The sequence below is a fragment of the Carcharhinus amblyrhynchos genome, chromosome 7, assembly GCF_965287045.1.
Source record: "Carcharhinus amblyrhynchos chromosome 7, sCarAmb.v2.hapA, whole genome shotgun sequence".
Lineage (NCBI taxonomy): Eukaryota > Metazoa > Chordata > Chondrichthyes > Carcharhiniformes > Carcharhinidae > Carcharhinus > Carcharhinus amblyrhynchos.
Window position 1 is genome coordinate 67,851,482 of NC_137330.1, and position 13,754 is coordinate 67,865,235.

Genomic DNA, 13,754 nt, shown 5'->3' on the forward strand with positions numbered 1-13,754 from the left:
AAGCCAAAGGGCAGTTGTAGAGAACTTTTTTTTAAACTGGAGGCCTGTGACCAGCAGTGTGCCTGGGTCCACTGTTATTTGTATTAATGAATTATTATATTAATAAAGAACAAAGAAAGTTACAGCACAGGAGCAGGTCCTTCGGCCCGCCAAGCCTACACTGACTTAACTAAAGCCCCCTATGCTTTCGGGGACCATATCCCTCTATTCCCATCTCATTCATGTACTTGTCAAGATGCCCCTTAAAAGTCACTACCGTATCCGCTTCCACTACCTCCCCCGGCAACCAGTTTCAGGCACCCGCCACTCTCTGTGTAAAAAATCTGCTTCGTACATCTTCTTTAAACCTTGCCCCTCGCACCTTAAACCTATGCCCCTTAGTAATTGACTTGTCCACCCTGGGAAAAAGCTTCTGACTATCCACTCTGTCCGTATCTCATAATCTTGTAGACTTCTATCAGGTCTCCCCTCAACCTCTGCCACTCCAGTGAGAACAAACCAAATTTCTCCAACCACTCCTCTTGGCCAATGCCCTCCAACCTGACAACATCCTGGTAAATCTTTTCTGTACCCTCTCCAAAGCCTCCACGTCCTTCTGGTAGCGTGGCGACGAGAATTGAACACTATATTCTAAATGCGGCTTCACTAAACTTCTATAAAACGTCAATATGACTTGCCAATTTTTAAACTCAATACCCCGGACGATGAAAGCAAGCATGCCATATGTCTTCTTGACTACTTTCTCCACTTGCATTGCCACTTTCAGTGAGCTGTGTACCTATACACCCAGATCCCTTTGCCTATCAATACTCCTAAGAGTTTTGCCATTTACTGTATATTTCCTGTCTGTATTAGATCTTCCAAATGTATTACCTCACATTTGTCTGGATTAAACTCCATCTGCCATCTCTCCGCCCAAGTCTCCAACTGATCTATATCCTGCTGTATCCTTTGATGGTCCTCATCAGTATCTACAAATCCACCAATCTTTGTGTTGTTTGCAAACTTACCAATCAATCCAGTTACATTTGCCTCCAAATCATTTATATATTACAAACAGCAAAGGTCCCAGCACTCATCCCTGAGAAACACCATTTGTCACAGCCCTCCATTCAGAAATGCACCCTTCCGCTGATACCCTCTATCTTCTTTGACCATGCCAGTTTTGTATCCACCTTGCTAGCTCACCTCTGAGCCCATGCGACTTCATCTCCTGCATCAGTCTGCCATGAGGAAATCATTTGGATGACAATATAGGAGGCATGGTTAGTAAGTTTGCAGATGACACTAAGATTGGTGGCATAGTGGACAGTGAAGAAAGTTATCCCCAGTTGCAACAGGATCTTGATCAATTGGGCCAGTGGGCTGACGAATGACAGATGGAGTTTGTTTAGACAAATGCGAGGTGATGCATTTTGGTAGACTGAACCAGGGCAGGACTTACTCAGTTAATGGTAGGGCACTGGGGAGAGTGACAGGACAAAGAGATCTAAGGATACATGTTCATAGCTCCTTGAAAGTGGAGTCATAGGTGGACTGAGCGATGGAGGATGCATTTGGCATGCTTAGTTTCAACGGTCAGAACATTGAATTCAGTAATTGGAATGTCTTGTTGAAGTTGTACAAGACATTGGTAAGGCCACACTTGGAATACTGTGTGCAATTCTGGTCACCCTATTATTGAAAGGATATTGTTAAACTAGAAAGAGTGCAGAAAAGATTTACTAGGATGCTACCAGGACTTGATGGATTGAGTTATAAGGAGAGACTGGATAGACTGGGACTTTCTCCTCTGGAGCGTAGGAGGCTGAGGATTGATTTTATAGAGGTCTATAAAATATTGAAGGGCACAAATCAGCTAGTCAATATCTGTTCCCAAAGGTAGGGGAGTCTAAAACTGTAGAGCATAGGTTTAAGGTGAGAGGGGAGAAATACAAACGTGTCTAGAAGGGCACACAGGGTGGTGAGTGTCTGGAACAAGCTGCCAGAGGTGGTAGTAGAGGCGGATACAATTTTGTCTTTTAAAAAACATTTAGATAGTAAGATGGGTGCGATGGGTATAGAGGGATATGGGCCAAATGCAGGCATTTGGCATTAGCTTAGGGATTTTTTAAAAAAGGCGGCATGGACAAGTTGGGCCAAAGGGCCTGTTTCCATGTTATAAACCTCTATGGCTCTAACCTGTCCTGGTCTCTCCATGAGGACACTGGAGTTAAGAAAGCCCACCAATGCCTCTACTTCCTCAGGAGACTAAGGAAATTTGGCATATCAATTACAATTCTCACCAACTTTTACAGGTGCACCATAGAAAGCATTCTTTCCAGTTATATCACAGCTTGGTATGACTCCTGCTCTGTCCAAGACTCTTCAAGAAACGACAAAGGGCATGAGTGAAGCCCAGTCCATTACTCAAACTGCCTCCTTTCCGTTGACACTGTCTACACTTCCCGTTGCCTTGGAAAAGCAGCCAGCTTAATCCTGGACCCAGGCACCCCAGACGTACTGTTTCACCTTCTTCCATCGAGAAAAAAATACAAAAGTCTGAGATCACGTACCAACCAACTCAAAAACAGCTTCTTCCCTGCTACCATTGGACTTTTGAATGGACCTGTATTTCTCTACACCCTAGCTATGACTGTAACACATTCTGCACTCTCTCCTTTCCTTCCTCATGTACAGTATGCTTTGGCTATATACCGCACAAGAAACACTGTATACTAATACATGCAACAATAATAAGTCAAATCAAATTAGAAGTGAGAATGAGTGCACAGTTTTCAGCTGTTGCTGTGGTCCACTTGGGAGAATGGGGCTCGTGAGATTAATGGCAAGGAGTGATGAGACTGAGGAGGCCCACATCCCTTTGTTTTATGGCTCTCCGGGGGGAACAGGGACAAGGTCTAGGGTTCAGTGATTAATGGCAGAGTCCTTCCAGGATGTATGTCCGTCTCGATTTCAGTGGGCCTTACTATTTGCTTTAACTTACAAGTTTATGGGAAAAGTTTTATCCAGTTAGGGTAAATACCTATCCCAATGGGAGAAGGGTCAAAAAAAGTGTGCAGTCATATGAACAACAATAAGGTTAATTAGGTGAGTTGTGCTTTCGTGACAAATTACATTGAACCCCAACTAATTGTGCCTAACTTCTCCCACACCTAGTCTATGCCCCTAAAACTCTTTTGAGACCTCCCACTACATCTAGATGTGTTTTCAGGTTGCATATCATGGATGTAAGTGGTCTGCTCCCTTACATGCCCTGTTGCCTGAGATGCCCTTGGCAGGCATCCTCTGGAGGTCTTGGACCGGAGGGACCTGGCTGACTCTCGGGTGGCAATGATGTTACTATTTCACCTTGTTGGGTCCTCTGCTCCTGAGAAGTGCCAAGATCAGAAAGGGTGAAGAAGGAGTCAGAAGGGCTAATTACTACCAGGGTCTCTTGGGTGGTAAGTCCCTGGATGGGCTCCAGCACTACCTACTTCTTATGGATGCTCGTAGATTCCTGAGCTATTCCATGGGATGGAAGGGCAGCTGGAGTGAGCTCCAGAAGCCTCAGTGTTTTCTGGTGCTGGTTGTCACATTTAGCCATTTGTGGAGATGGTGGAGGTGGGGCTGGGGAGGTTGAGGGCAGAAAGACTTGTATTTATTGTTAGTTTCTCTCACTACTAAATGTCTCAAAACAGTTTACAGCCTCTGAAGTAGTTTGAGAGTAGTCAGTTTTGTAGATGTTGTAATCACCATGGAAAAAGTTTTTAATGGTTGGATTAGTTAAGAAGAACATTTTTCATTGGATTTTTCTCCATATAAAGGTATGACGGCTGGGTGTATTTAGGCGGGAGTCAATTAACTAGTCTTGGTTTTGTTGAATATAATGTTTCAATTTGTATTCCAAACAAAATAATAAACCTAAACCAAACCACTTCTAATCACTATGCAGTATTTATGGTTTTATGTTCTGTGTTGCATGTTAGATAATTTTTCTTCATTATTATTATGAAACCTATTTAAGTTTTATAAATATTAATATAATTTTTTTGTGTACTTTCAAGTCATTCCTAGCTCTAGTAAACCTGCTCTCATCTTTCTATGCTGTATATGAACTAATTGGCAATCTACCATTGCCAAACAAGGCATCATACTCCTTGCGTGAAGTGCCTACCTCAATTGTGGTAAGTGTAATAGCTTTTGCTTGCAATTACATGATAATTGTTGATTTATTATTGCAATTTAAAAATCTGCATAATTTTTAAACATAAAATTATTTACCTTAAACTTCAACAGTAGGAGCTTTGTTTAAAAGTGACAGTTTTCTTTTAAAATTCATTTTTGGGCAGCGCTGTCACTGGCAAAAAGTAGGCATGTATTGCCCATATGTAGTTGCCCTGGACAAGGTGGTGGTGAACCTCCTCTTTATGTCACAACCTGGATGATGAACAATGCTGCTAGGAACAAGTTCCAGGATTTTAATAGAGTGACAATGAAGGAATAGTATGTCCAAGTCAGGATAGTGTATAACCTGGAGGGCAGCTTGGACACATTGGTGTTGTCATGCACCTTTTGCCTTTGTCCTACCAGATGATGGAGGTTAAAAGTTTGGGAAGTGCTGCTAAAGAATTCCTTGCACCTTGTTTGTATTGCACCGTATAGATAGTGCACACTGCAACAATGAAATGTTAGTGATGAAAGGAGTGAATGTTTTAAATCATTGGATGTGGTATTGATGAAGAGACTGCTTTGTGCTGGTCAGTATCAGGCTACTGAGTGGAGTTGGAGCTACATCTATCCAGACAAGTGGAGATAAGAAAGGACAGAGGCATTTATCCTTGCAGATCATAGCAGGTCATTCAGTTGTTTTGCGGCATTGAGCTCCAGTTTCATTCCTGATGTACCTTGTACAGATAGAGAGGCATGAGGAAAGCCCCTTGATGCAAAATATGCAGTTTCTGACCTGATCTAAGCATCACATTTATGTGGCAAACCTAATTCATTTACTGGTCCATGAGGTTGATAGTGGGGAACTTGATGATCGCTTTGTCATTGCCTGTTAAGGGGATGTTGGTATGCTGTCCTGTAGATAGTACACAGTATGATCACAGTGTGTTGCTGATGGAGAAAGTGAATGTTTAAAGTATTGGAGGGTGTTGGTTAAGTGGGGCCTTTGTCCTGGATGTGTGGAATTTTTTGAGTGTTGGAGCTACACTCACCGAAGCAAGTTGAGAACATTCCACCACCCTTCAGATCTTATGCCTTATAAATGGGAGAAAAACCTTGGGGATTCAGGAGTTACTCGTCTCAGAATACCCAGCCTCTTATCTTCTATTGTGGCCACAATAGAAACAAAGAAACTAGGAGCAGGAGTAGGCCATTTGATCCATCGAGCCTGCTTTGCCATTCATTATGATGACGGCTGATCATTCAACTGAACAGTTGATTTCCCCCTTTCCCCTCATATCCTTTGATTCCCTTCTCCCCAAGAGCAATATCTAACTCCTTCTTGAAAACATAAAATGTTTTGGTCTCAATTTCTTGCTGTGGTAGTGAATTCCCCAATTTTACCACTCTCTGGGTGAAGAAATTTCTCTCACTTCAGTCCTAAAAGGTTTACCTCATATCCTTAGTCTACGACCTCTTGTTCTGAATAACGCTACCATCAGGAAAGTCCTTCCTGCATCAACGCTGTCTAGTCCTGTTCAAATGTAATAGGTTTCTTTGAGATCAGAGGATGAAGGGTCATTCTGACACAAAACATTTGTTCTATTCTCTCTCCACAGATTCTGTCAGACCTGCTGAGTTTTTCTAGCACTTTCTGTTTCAGATTGCAGCATTTGCGGTCTATTTGCCTTTTGCCCCAATGCTGTGTTTATCTGCTAGAATACTAATTTAAAAATATACTATTTGCAAAATATGGTTGTATGTTCTACGTTTGCACATAGATCCCCCCCCACAGACTCATTGAAAGATTAATTTGCCTAAGTACATTTACAAAATATATATAATAAACTTATGAACCTAGTCATTGTGTTCTATCAGTTATCCTTTTAAACAAGTGTTTATAATAATTAAAATTGATGTATTTTGCTTTTTTCCCTTTAAAGGATGTAATTGATCGACTGATAATTATGAATTCAAATGCCAAAATACATTCTCTATTTAACTATGAACATTCCCATATGTTTGGTGTTAGGTAAGTTGAAATGCTGTTCTTTAAAGCAATTTTCTTTTTCATTTCAAATATTAGATAATATTGTACTGAAATTTTTTATTAATCATTTCAATGATAACCTGTCCTTGAAATCCTTAATTGTTATTCCTCCCTCCCTAATTTCAAATGGGTGGTCAAACTAATCCTGATCATCATCCTGATGATCATCCCAAGAGAGATGAAACAACTTAGCGTGCACATGGGACTAAGTCTGGGAGACATGTATATAATTCAGCCACTCACTGGATAAAATAAATGAACCATGAGGAGAACTGAGTTGTACTGTTAATTTCAATCAATTATGGATATGTTCATCTCTTGTATGAAATAATGTTCAGTTTGTGCAGCAGGCATGTATTTCAAATGTTTATCATTTGATATGTGTCACTTTTGGTCTTGTCACCTACAGAACAATTTGGAATGAGAAATTCCTGATACTCCTTAGAATGCATCATTCGTTTTTTTGTTTATTTGTTCATGGGGGGTGGACTCTGCTGGCAAGACCAGCATTTATTGCCTGTTCGTAATTGCTGTCAAGAAGATGGTGTAAGTCACAACTGCAGCAATCATGTTGCGTAGGTATTCCAATGCTGCCATTAGGTAGGGAGTTCTAGGATTTCTATCTTCTAAAATATCTCTGTCTTTTATCAAATGGTGACAATGTTTTCTTTTCAAGGCTGAATTTACTCACTAAGTCTAGAGTGTTTAATGTTATTTTACAACATGATACATTGGTGTATTGTTTTTATCATTCCACAAGATAACATTATTTCTGCCTTTATCCCTCCTAAAGAATAATTTGCTTCCTGTTCATTCAAACATTTTGATTGCAGTCAAATAAAAGAAAAACACTGAGATGCTGAAAATCTGAGATGAAAATAGAAAATGTTAGATAAACACAGCAGGTCTGGCGGCATTTTCAGTTTTTATTTCTGAATGCACTGTTCAAATAAGCCTTGGTTGACGACCAGCAACTCGGCATTTTTAGCTGAGTTTTTGGCAAAGGATCATTGCAACTGTAGTAATTCAGTCAGACACCAGTTTCCTGTCACCAAAGGCCCTTTATTGTGTACCAAAGAGAAATGCTGCACACGCAACTTGCAGCTGGACAATCTACATCTTGGGAGTTACAACGCCAGTCCGAGTAAAGCAGCAGGTTTATGAGCCCCCATTTTCTGCTTCTCATTGGGCGAACCCTGCTCACTCAATAAGGAAGTTCATGTTCTATGAAGCTCACAAGAAAGGTCTGTTGAAAGCGGGTCTGGGCCAGGCAGTGTAAATCGAACAGGGGACCTTCATTTCCGAAAGAAGGGCCACAGTATTACCAATGCGAGTTACTCCTCAGATTCTGTTTCAGCCAGAGGCTGACTTCTTCAGCCTCCATCTCCAAGTCCATACCTTCATTATCCGGCTGGGCTAACACAGAACCCCCTGAGGGATGACATTGGAAGTGGCCACCTTCATGGCATAGTGATGCATGCTCAGGCATGGACTCCCTGGCTCTGAGATGGCCCAAGTGTTTCTTTAAGGTTTCACACTGTATTTTGACCTTGTATGATACTGACCCCATTTTCTCCATAATAGTTCTAGAGACCCAACTGGGCCCATCTCCAAAGTTTCTCACATGTACGAGATCACCCGGTGCAAAAGTTCTTTCTCCCCTTGCAGAATTGTAATTTTTTTTTTGGTTTTCATGCTGGGATTCCACCCTCCCTACTAAATTTGGGAATTGTACGCTTAATCTGGTATGAAGCCATCAACCCAATAATAACTCTGCTGGGGCAACACCTGGTGTTGTGTGCCATATGGACCTGTAATTGAACAAAGATAGTGTCAGTTTGGTTTCCATGAACGCCACCAATTGTTTCTTCATATCATTTTTGAAAATTTGAACTCTCATTCCGCCAGTCCATTTGATGCTGGGTGGTATTCAGAAGTGTCAGATACCATGAGAAAACACAAAGTTCTGGAAATCACCACTAATAAAGGCCATACCATTATCAGAAACCAGGACATGTGGTACTCTGTGTGTACTGAAGCTTTGTCATAATTTCTCGATCATAATCTGAGTAATTGTGAAACACACGAGGTGCACCTCCACCCATTTGAAGTGTGCATCTACTGTAAATAACAAAATGAAGCCTGTAAAGGACCCCCACAAAGTCTTCAAGTACATGCACCCATGGCCTGGCAAGCCACTCCCATGGTTGCAGAGCAGCTGAGGAAGGGTGTTTTTGATTTTCCTGGCATAGGTCAGATTGCTTCAAGTCTTTCATGTCAGAGTCAAGACTGGGCCATCATTCATAGCTCCTCGCCAGCATTTTTGATACTCCAGGGTAGCTGCTATCTAGTTCAGTTAATATTGAATGTTGTTCTGCGAGGTGGGGGGGCACAAAACGATCATTTGAGACCCCCAAAGAATGATTCCACCTTGAACACTAAGTTTATCCTTCTTAATAAGGCAGGGTTTCACTTCTTCGGAAGGTTGCCCTTGGAATCCATCATAAGAACATAAGAAATAGGAGCAGGAGTAGGCCATCTGGCCCTTCGAGCCTGCCCCGCCATTCAATAAGATCATGGCTGATCTGTTGTGGCTCAGTTCCACATTCCCGCCCTCTCCCCATAACCCTTAATCCCCTCTCTTATCAAAAACCCATCAACCCGCTTCTTAAAAATATTTAGCGAGGTAGCCTCCACCACTTCAACGAGCAGAGAATTCCAGAGATTCACCACCCTTTGAGTGAAGAAGTTCTTCCTCAACTCTGTTCTAAATCGCGCCCCCCCTTTATCTTGAGGCTGTGCCCCCTAGTCCTACTGTCCTTTCTGAGCGGGAAGAGTCTCTCCACCTCTACCCTATCCATCCCATTCATCATCTTATACGTCTCAATGAGATCTCCCCTCATTCTTCTAAACTCTAACGAGTACAAGCCTAGTTTATTCAGCCTCTCCTCATAGCTCAACCCCCTCAACTCCGGCATCAGCCTAGTAAACCTCCTCTGCACTCCCTCCATGTAGGATCACGTGCCTTATTCTAGATAAGGTTGCATTTGTTTTGCGTTCTAGCCCTTGATCTGCCTTGTGGACCCTGGCAAAATCTCCAAAAGATTTAGAGTCATCACAACTTCCAGTTGTGAGAAACGCAGCTCACAGTCAAACAATTTTAGTCAAGTCAAGTTCCGAAGGAGCAAGATATTTTGTTTAACGTTCTTGCAAGACCGGGTGTCCAATAAAATAGGCACACCTTACATCGAGTTTAAGCAGGCTTTTTATACTATTTCTACAAGCATGTTAATCAATTACACAATGCATTGTTCTCCCCTAATTGGTGGTCCCTATCCCATTTATGTGTTGTCATTCCCCTATTGGCTCAAGGTGCCCCTCGCCACAGGCTGTGCTGTATGTTGGCTCATGTCCCAAGCCCCTCTATTCCCTTCTAACCATATTTTCCTGTTATTGCAAGAGTGCATATTGTAGGGTTATTTCAATATCCTTACTTTATTAGTTCTCATGAGATTCATCCGTCTTACCAATGTTCCCTGGAGAACTGTTAACAAGTCCAGTTCAGACCGACTGTATCCAGTCTTCTGCTGACTTAATCGCTGATGTCCCTACTATCTCAGTGACCTTTATCCCCCTGTAGTTAGAAAATATACTCAGTTGCAGAAACAACACATCTTGCTTACCATTTGTTTCACAATCTGGACATTTTACATTCCTACAAGATGTGATGTACATGTCTTACTTCACACTGCACGTCTGGTGTTATCCCTACACAATAGGCAGTTTCTTCACTGTCCTTGACTATAGTTCTGTCTAGCCTCAGCAACTTTCATACCCTGTATTAGTGATTAAAACCACAGTTGTTCCCATATTGTGGTTGGCAATATGCCGAATCGTAGTTTACTGTCCTGCTTAGTTTGTTTTCATGAGATTACATTCATTCCCCCTCATCCTTGCCCCATCCTGTGTTGTTTAAACTATGTCTGTTTGCTGTTGTATAGTTACAAGATCCTAGTTCCATTTCGTCAGTCATAATTTTATGTTTACCACATTTTATATTCATCTCTAACACAATGCTGGTAAAAGGGCTGGTCTTGTGGACAACGGGAGGCGACTCAGCAATTCAGCATTGGATATTCGGATTCTTGGGCAGTGGTCTAGAAGATGTTTCTAGGCTGCTAATAACAAGACCCAGTGTTGTATCTCCAAGTAGAGGAAATATCAGGGATTACTTTGCCCTCTTTGAAAAGGCCCAACAAGAGTTTATGGTCAGTAACTATAAAAAAAACTACAGACGTATTGATGGAACTTTTCACACCAAATAGAACAGCTGGTCAGCTGATTGAATAAGCTGATTGTGATGCAGAGTGGCATCAACAGTGTGGGTTCAGTTCCCAAACTGATTGAGGTTATTCATGAAGGCCTGCTTTCTCAATCTTGCCCCTTGCCTGAGGTGTGATATCCTCAGGTTAAATTACCACCAGTCAGCTCTCTCCCTGAAAGAGGAAAGCAGTCTATGGTCATCTGGAGCTATGGCAACTTTACCTTTTTACCTTGGGTAGTTCTTGAAGGATATTCTTGATAACTCTTTGGGAAATGGCATGTGCTGGTGAGACCCCTAAAGGCAAGTGGGTATACTCACCGAGTCCCTTATGTTCGTCCATCGTCACATATTTCTGGGAGGACTCATCATCCAATTCAAACTGAAGATAGGCATAGCTCATGTCCAACTTGGAGAATGTCTTGCTGCCTGTTAGATAAGCATCCAGTGATACATGGGGTATCCATTAGGTTTGGAGACCCAATTGGCTGTTAGTTTATAGCCCCCACAAAGACAAACTGATTTGTCGAGATTAAGAATAGGGACTACCGGCAAAGCCCATTTTGCAAATTGCACTGGCCTTCGTATATCTAAAATTTTAATGCGCTGTAGTTTGGTTTCCACCTTCTTCAGCATGCAGTAAGGATATGGTCTTGCTTTGAAATGTCTCGGTGTAGTATTGGGGTCAATGCAGATCTTGACGTTGGCCCCTTTTCTTTTTCTCAGACCTCCTTGGAAAACTCCAAGTTATCTATTATTAACTTTGTACAGTCCCCATGCCTAGCCTGAAGATCTCTGACCAGTTCAGCTGATTTGCTGGAGCCAGTCTCTTCCCATCAGTCTTGGTCCATGTCCCCATACAATAATGAGTGGGAGATAAGCTGATTGCTGCCTGTAGGTTACTGGCACCATTCTGGTGCCTTTTATTTGTAAAGGTTCCCCCGTGTAGCTTGCTAGTCTGTTCTTTGTATCTTCCAACCTCAGGAGTTGGATGCCAGATTTGAGACACTTATATGCCTGTTTTCTGATAACCGAGACTGCAGCCCCTATGTCCATCTCAATGTTCAAGGGGTGATCATTCACCAGTAATTCTACCAATATTGGGGCAACTTCTGTTGTGATGATATGATTCAGTTATAATATCTCTACTGGCCTCAGTTTTTTCACAGGGCAGCATGTGTTTTGTCTGTTTCTGAAACTTCGCTTTGTTGTTCGCTTTGACAGTGCTTGCAATGATCAGCCATCTGGCAACTGCACCTTTCTGGAGTATGTTTTGTAATACATTTGGGTTCCTCACTGTCTTTCCATGCCTGTCTAGTGGTGATATTAGGGTTCCTATATCGAAAGGCGTTGATGAGTTGGAAGTGTTGGTGATTTTTGGGGCGATGAGGACATGGGATTGGAAGCTCAACTTGGGGATTGAATAGAACATATAAAGTTGCTAACAGTTTGGTTCAGTCTCGGGATATTAAGGGGTAAAATCAGTTTGTGGGTATCGAATTTTGACAAAGACGAGACGAAGATATATTCTTAAAAATGTATGGCTAGAAAAGATTATAACTAATTTAATACTATTATTACACTCAGGCGCTTTCTGCTGCATGTTAGGCCTTTGCAAGTTGAATAAGAATACAGGACAATTACTTTGTTTCAAGCCGTTTGGATAGTATGTTCATAGCTGCATTTGAATTCAAGAGTTACAATAGCATGCTGTTTCTTAGTCATAAGAAACTTCAGAGGTTTTGTGATTAGGGGTAAAATTGCCAATACACTATCTAAAATTCTCTTTTGCTGTTGTGTCTTTCTTCATAATTCTCAAGAAAATAGGTGTTGCTACCAGTCCAATAAATTTTCTCCATTATTTTGCCTGGTTGTTTTTTTTTGTCAAGTTTTGTAGTTTCTCAGCAGTCTTCCTTATTCCATTTTAGAAGTTTCACACCTGCAGGCCTTTTTTTACAAATTAATTGCAAACATTTAGCACTCTCCAGCATTCTTTGGTTTTGTTGTCCCAATTTCAAGTTTCTTCCCCCTTAATATTTCTATTTAAAGTGTGTACTGGTAAACACATCAGGGTACTGACTTCCAAAGGTCCAACTAGGCGACAAGGGGAATACAAACAAATCAATACTTTACCAACAAGTTAACTATCAGATATGAGTGATTTAATTCACATAGACTTCACATTTCCAAACTACTGCATGTCTTTGAGTGATCATTCATACTTCAATGAGACGTAGATTGGATGGATCAAAGGAGCGTTAATTCTGGTTATTTTTACCCATTTTAAAAATAAAGATCAGGTGTTTTATTCTCAATAGAACTGGTTGGGGAAAAGCAATCTTTCGTGAAATCAGGAACAAAAGGAACTTGAGAGACATCTTGATTTATTATTGTTACATATATTTGTATAAAGTAAAACATGTTGTTTCTTGTGTGCTACACAGACAAAACATACCGTACATAGAGAAGGAAAGGAAAGAGTGCAGAATGTAGTTTTACAGTCATAGTTAAGGTGTAGAGAAAGATCAACTTAATAAAGCATTATTCCAGAGATTATAGGAGTTAGAGTAGACTTTTAAAAGCATTGAAAAGGTAGAATTAGAGGGTATGCTGGGCAGTTTTTAAGAAGTTGCCTTGCTCCGGTGCCACCTTGTGTCCAAATCTGTATTAGACCAAGCTAGAGTCCCAGGCTAGCCACACGAACATCTACCAATTAAGGGAAGGTCTGTAAGTCATAACAGGCTACAAAATGAAGGCATGTAGAATCACTGACACCTATGCACTCTTCCTAATGAGCACAAAGAGAACGTCTTCTGCCCTGGAAACCTCAGCTGAACCAATATCTGAGGTGACCATCGTAGACGTCAGCTCAGCCTTCTCAAAAATTAACCCATGGAAAGCGACTGGCCTGAATGGGGTACCTGGACAAGCACTCAAATCCTGCATGGACCTGCTTTGAACATAAGAACATAAGAAATAGGAGCAGGAGTAGGCCATCTAGCCCTTCGAGCCTGACCCGCCATTCAATAAGATCATGGCTGATCTGTCGTGGCTCAGTTCCACTTTCTCGCCCTCTCCCCATAACCCTTAATCCCCTCTCTTATCAAGAACCCATCAACCCGCTTCTTAAAAATATTTAGCGAGGCAGCCTCCACCACTTCAACGGGCAGAGAATTCCAGAGATTCACCACCCTTTGAGTGAAGAAGTTCCTCCTCAACTCCGTTCTAAACCGC

The 13,754-nt window shown here is 41.6% G+C and overlaps 1 protein-coding gene across 10 annotated transcripts in view; it reads left to right on the forward strand.

Annotated features, from left to right (window-relative positions):
• The window catches only part of tbc1d32 (TBC1 domain family, member 32), a 292,534-nt gene that overhangs the window by 139,172 nt on the left and 139,608 nt on the right, over window positions 1–13,754 (forward strand). For all 10 annotated transcript variants that reach the window (XR_013887018.1, XR_013887019.1, XR_013887020.1 and 7 more), the window contains 2 exons: window positions 4,047–4,166; window positions 6,093–6,181. Coding sequence is in view for 7 of the 10 variants with exons in the window: in XM_080192537.1 (XP_080048663.1) it covers window positions 4,047–4,166; window positions 6,093–6,181 (209 nt within the window). In the remaining 3 variants the exon portion in view is untranslated. The remainder of the gene's footprint in view (window positions 1–4,046; window positions 4,167–6,092; window positions 6,182–13,754) is intronic.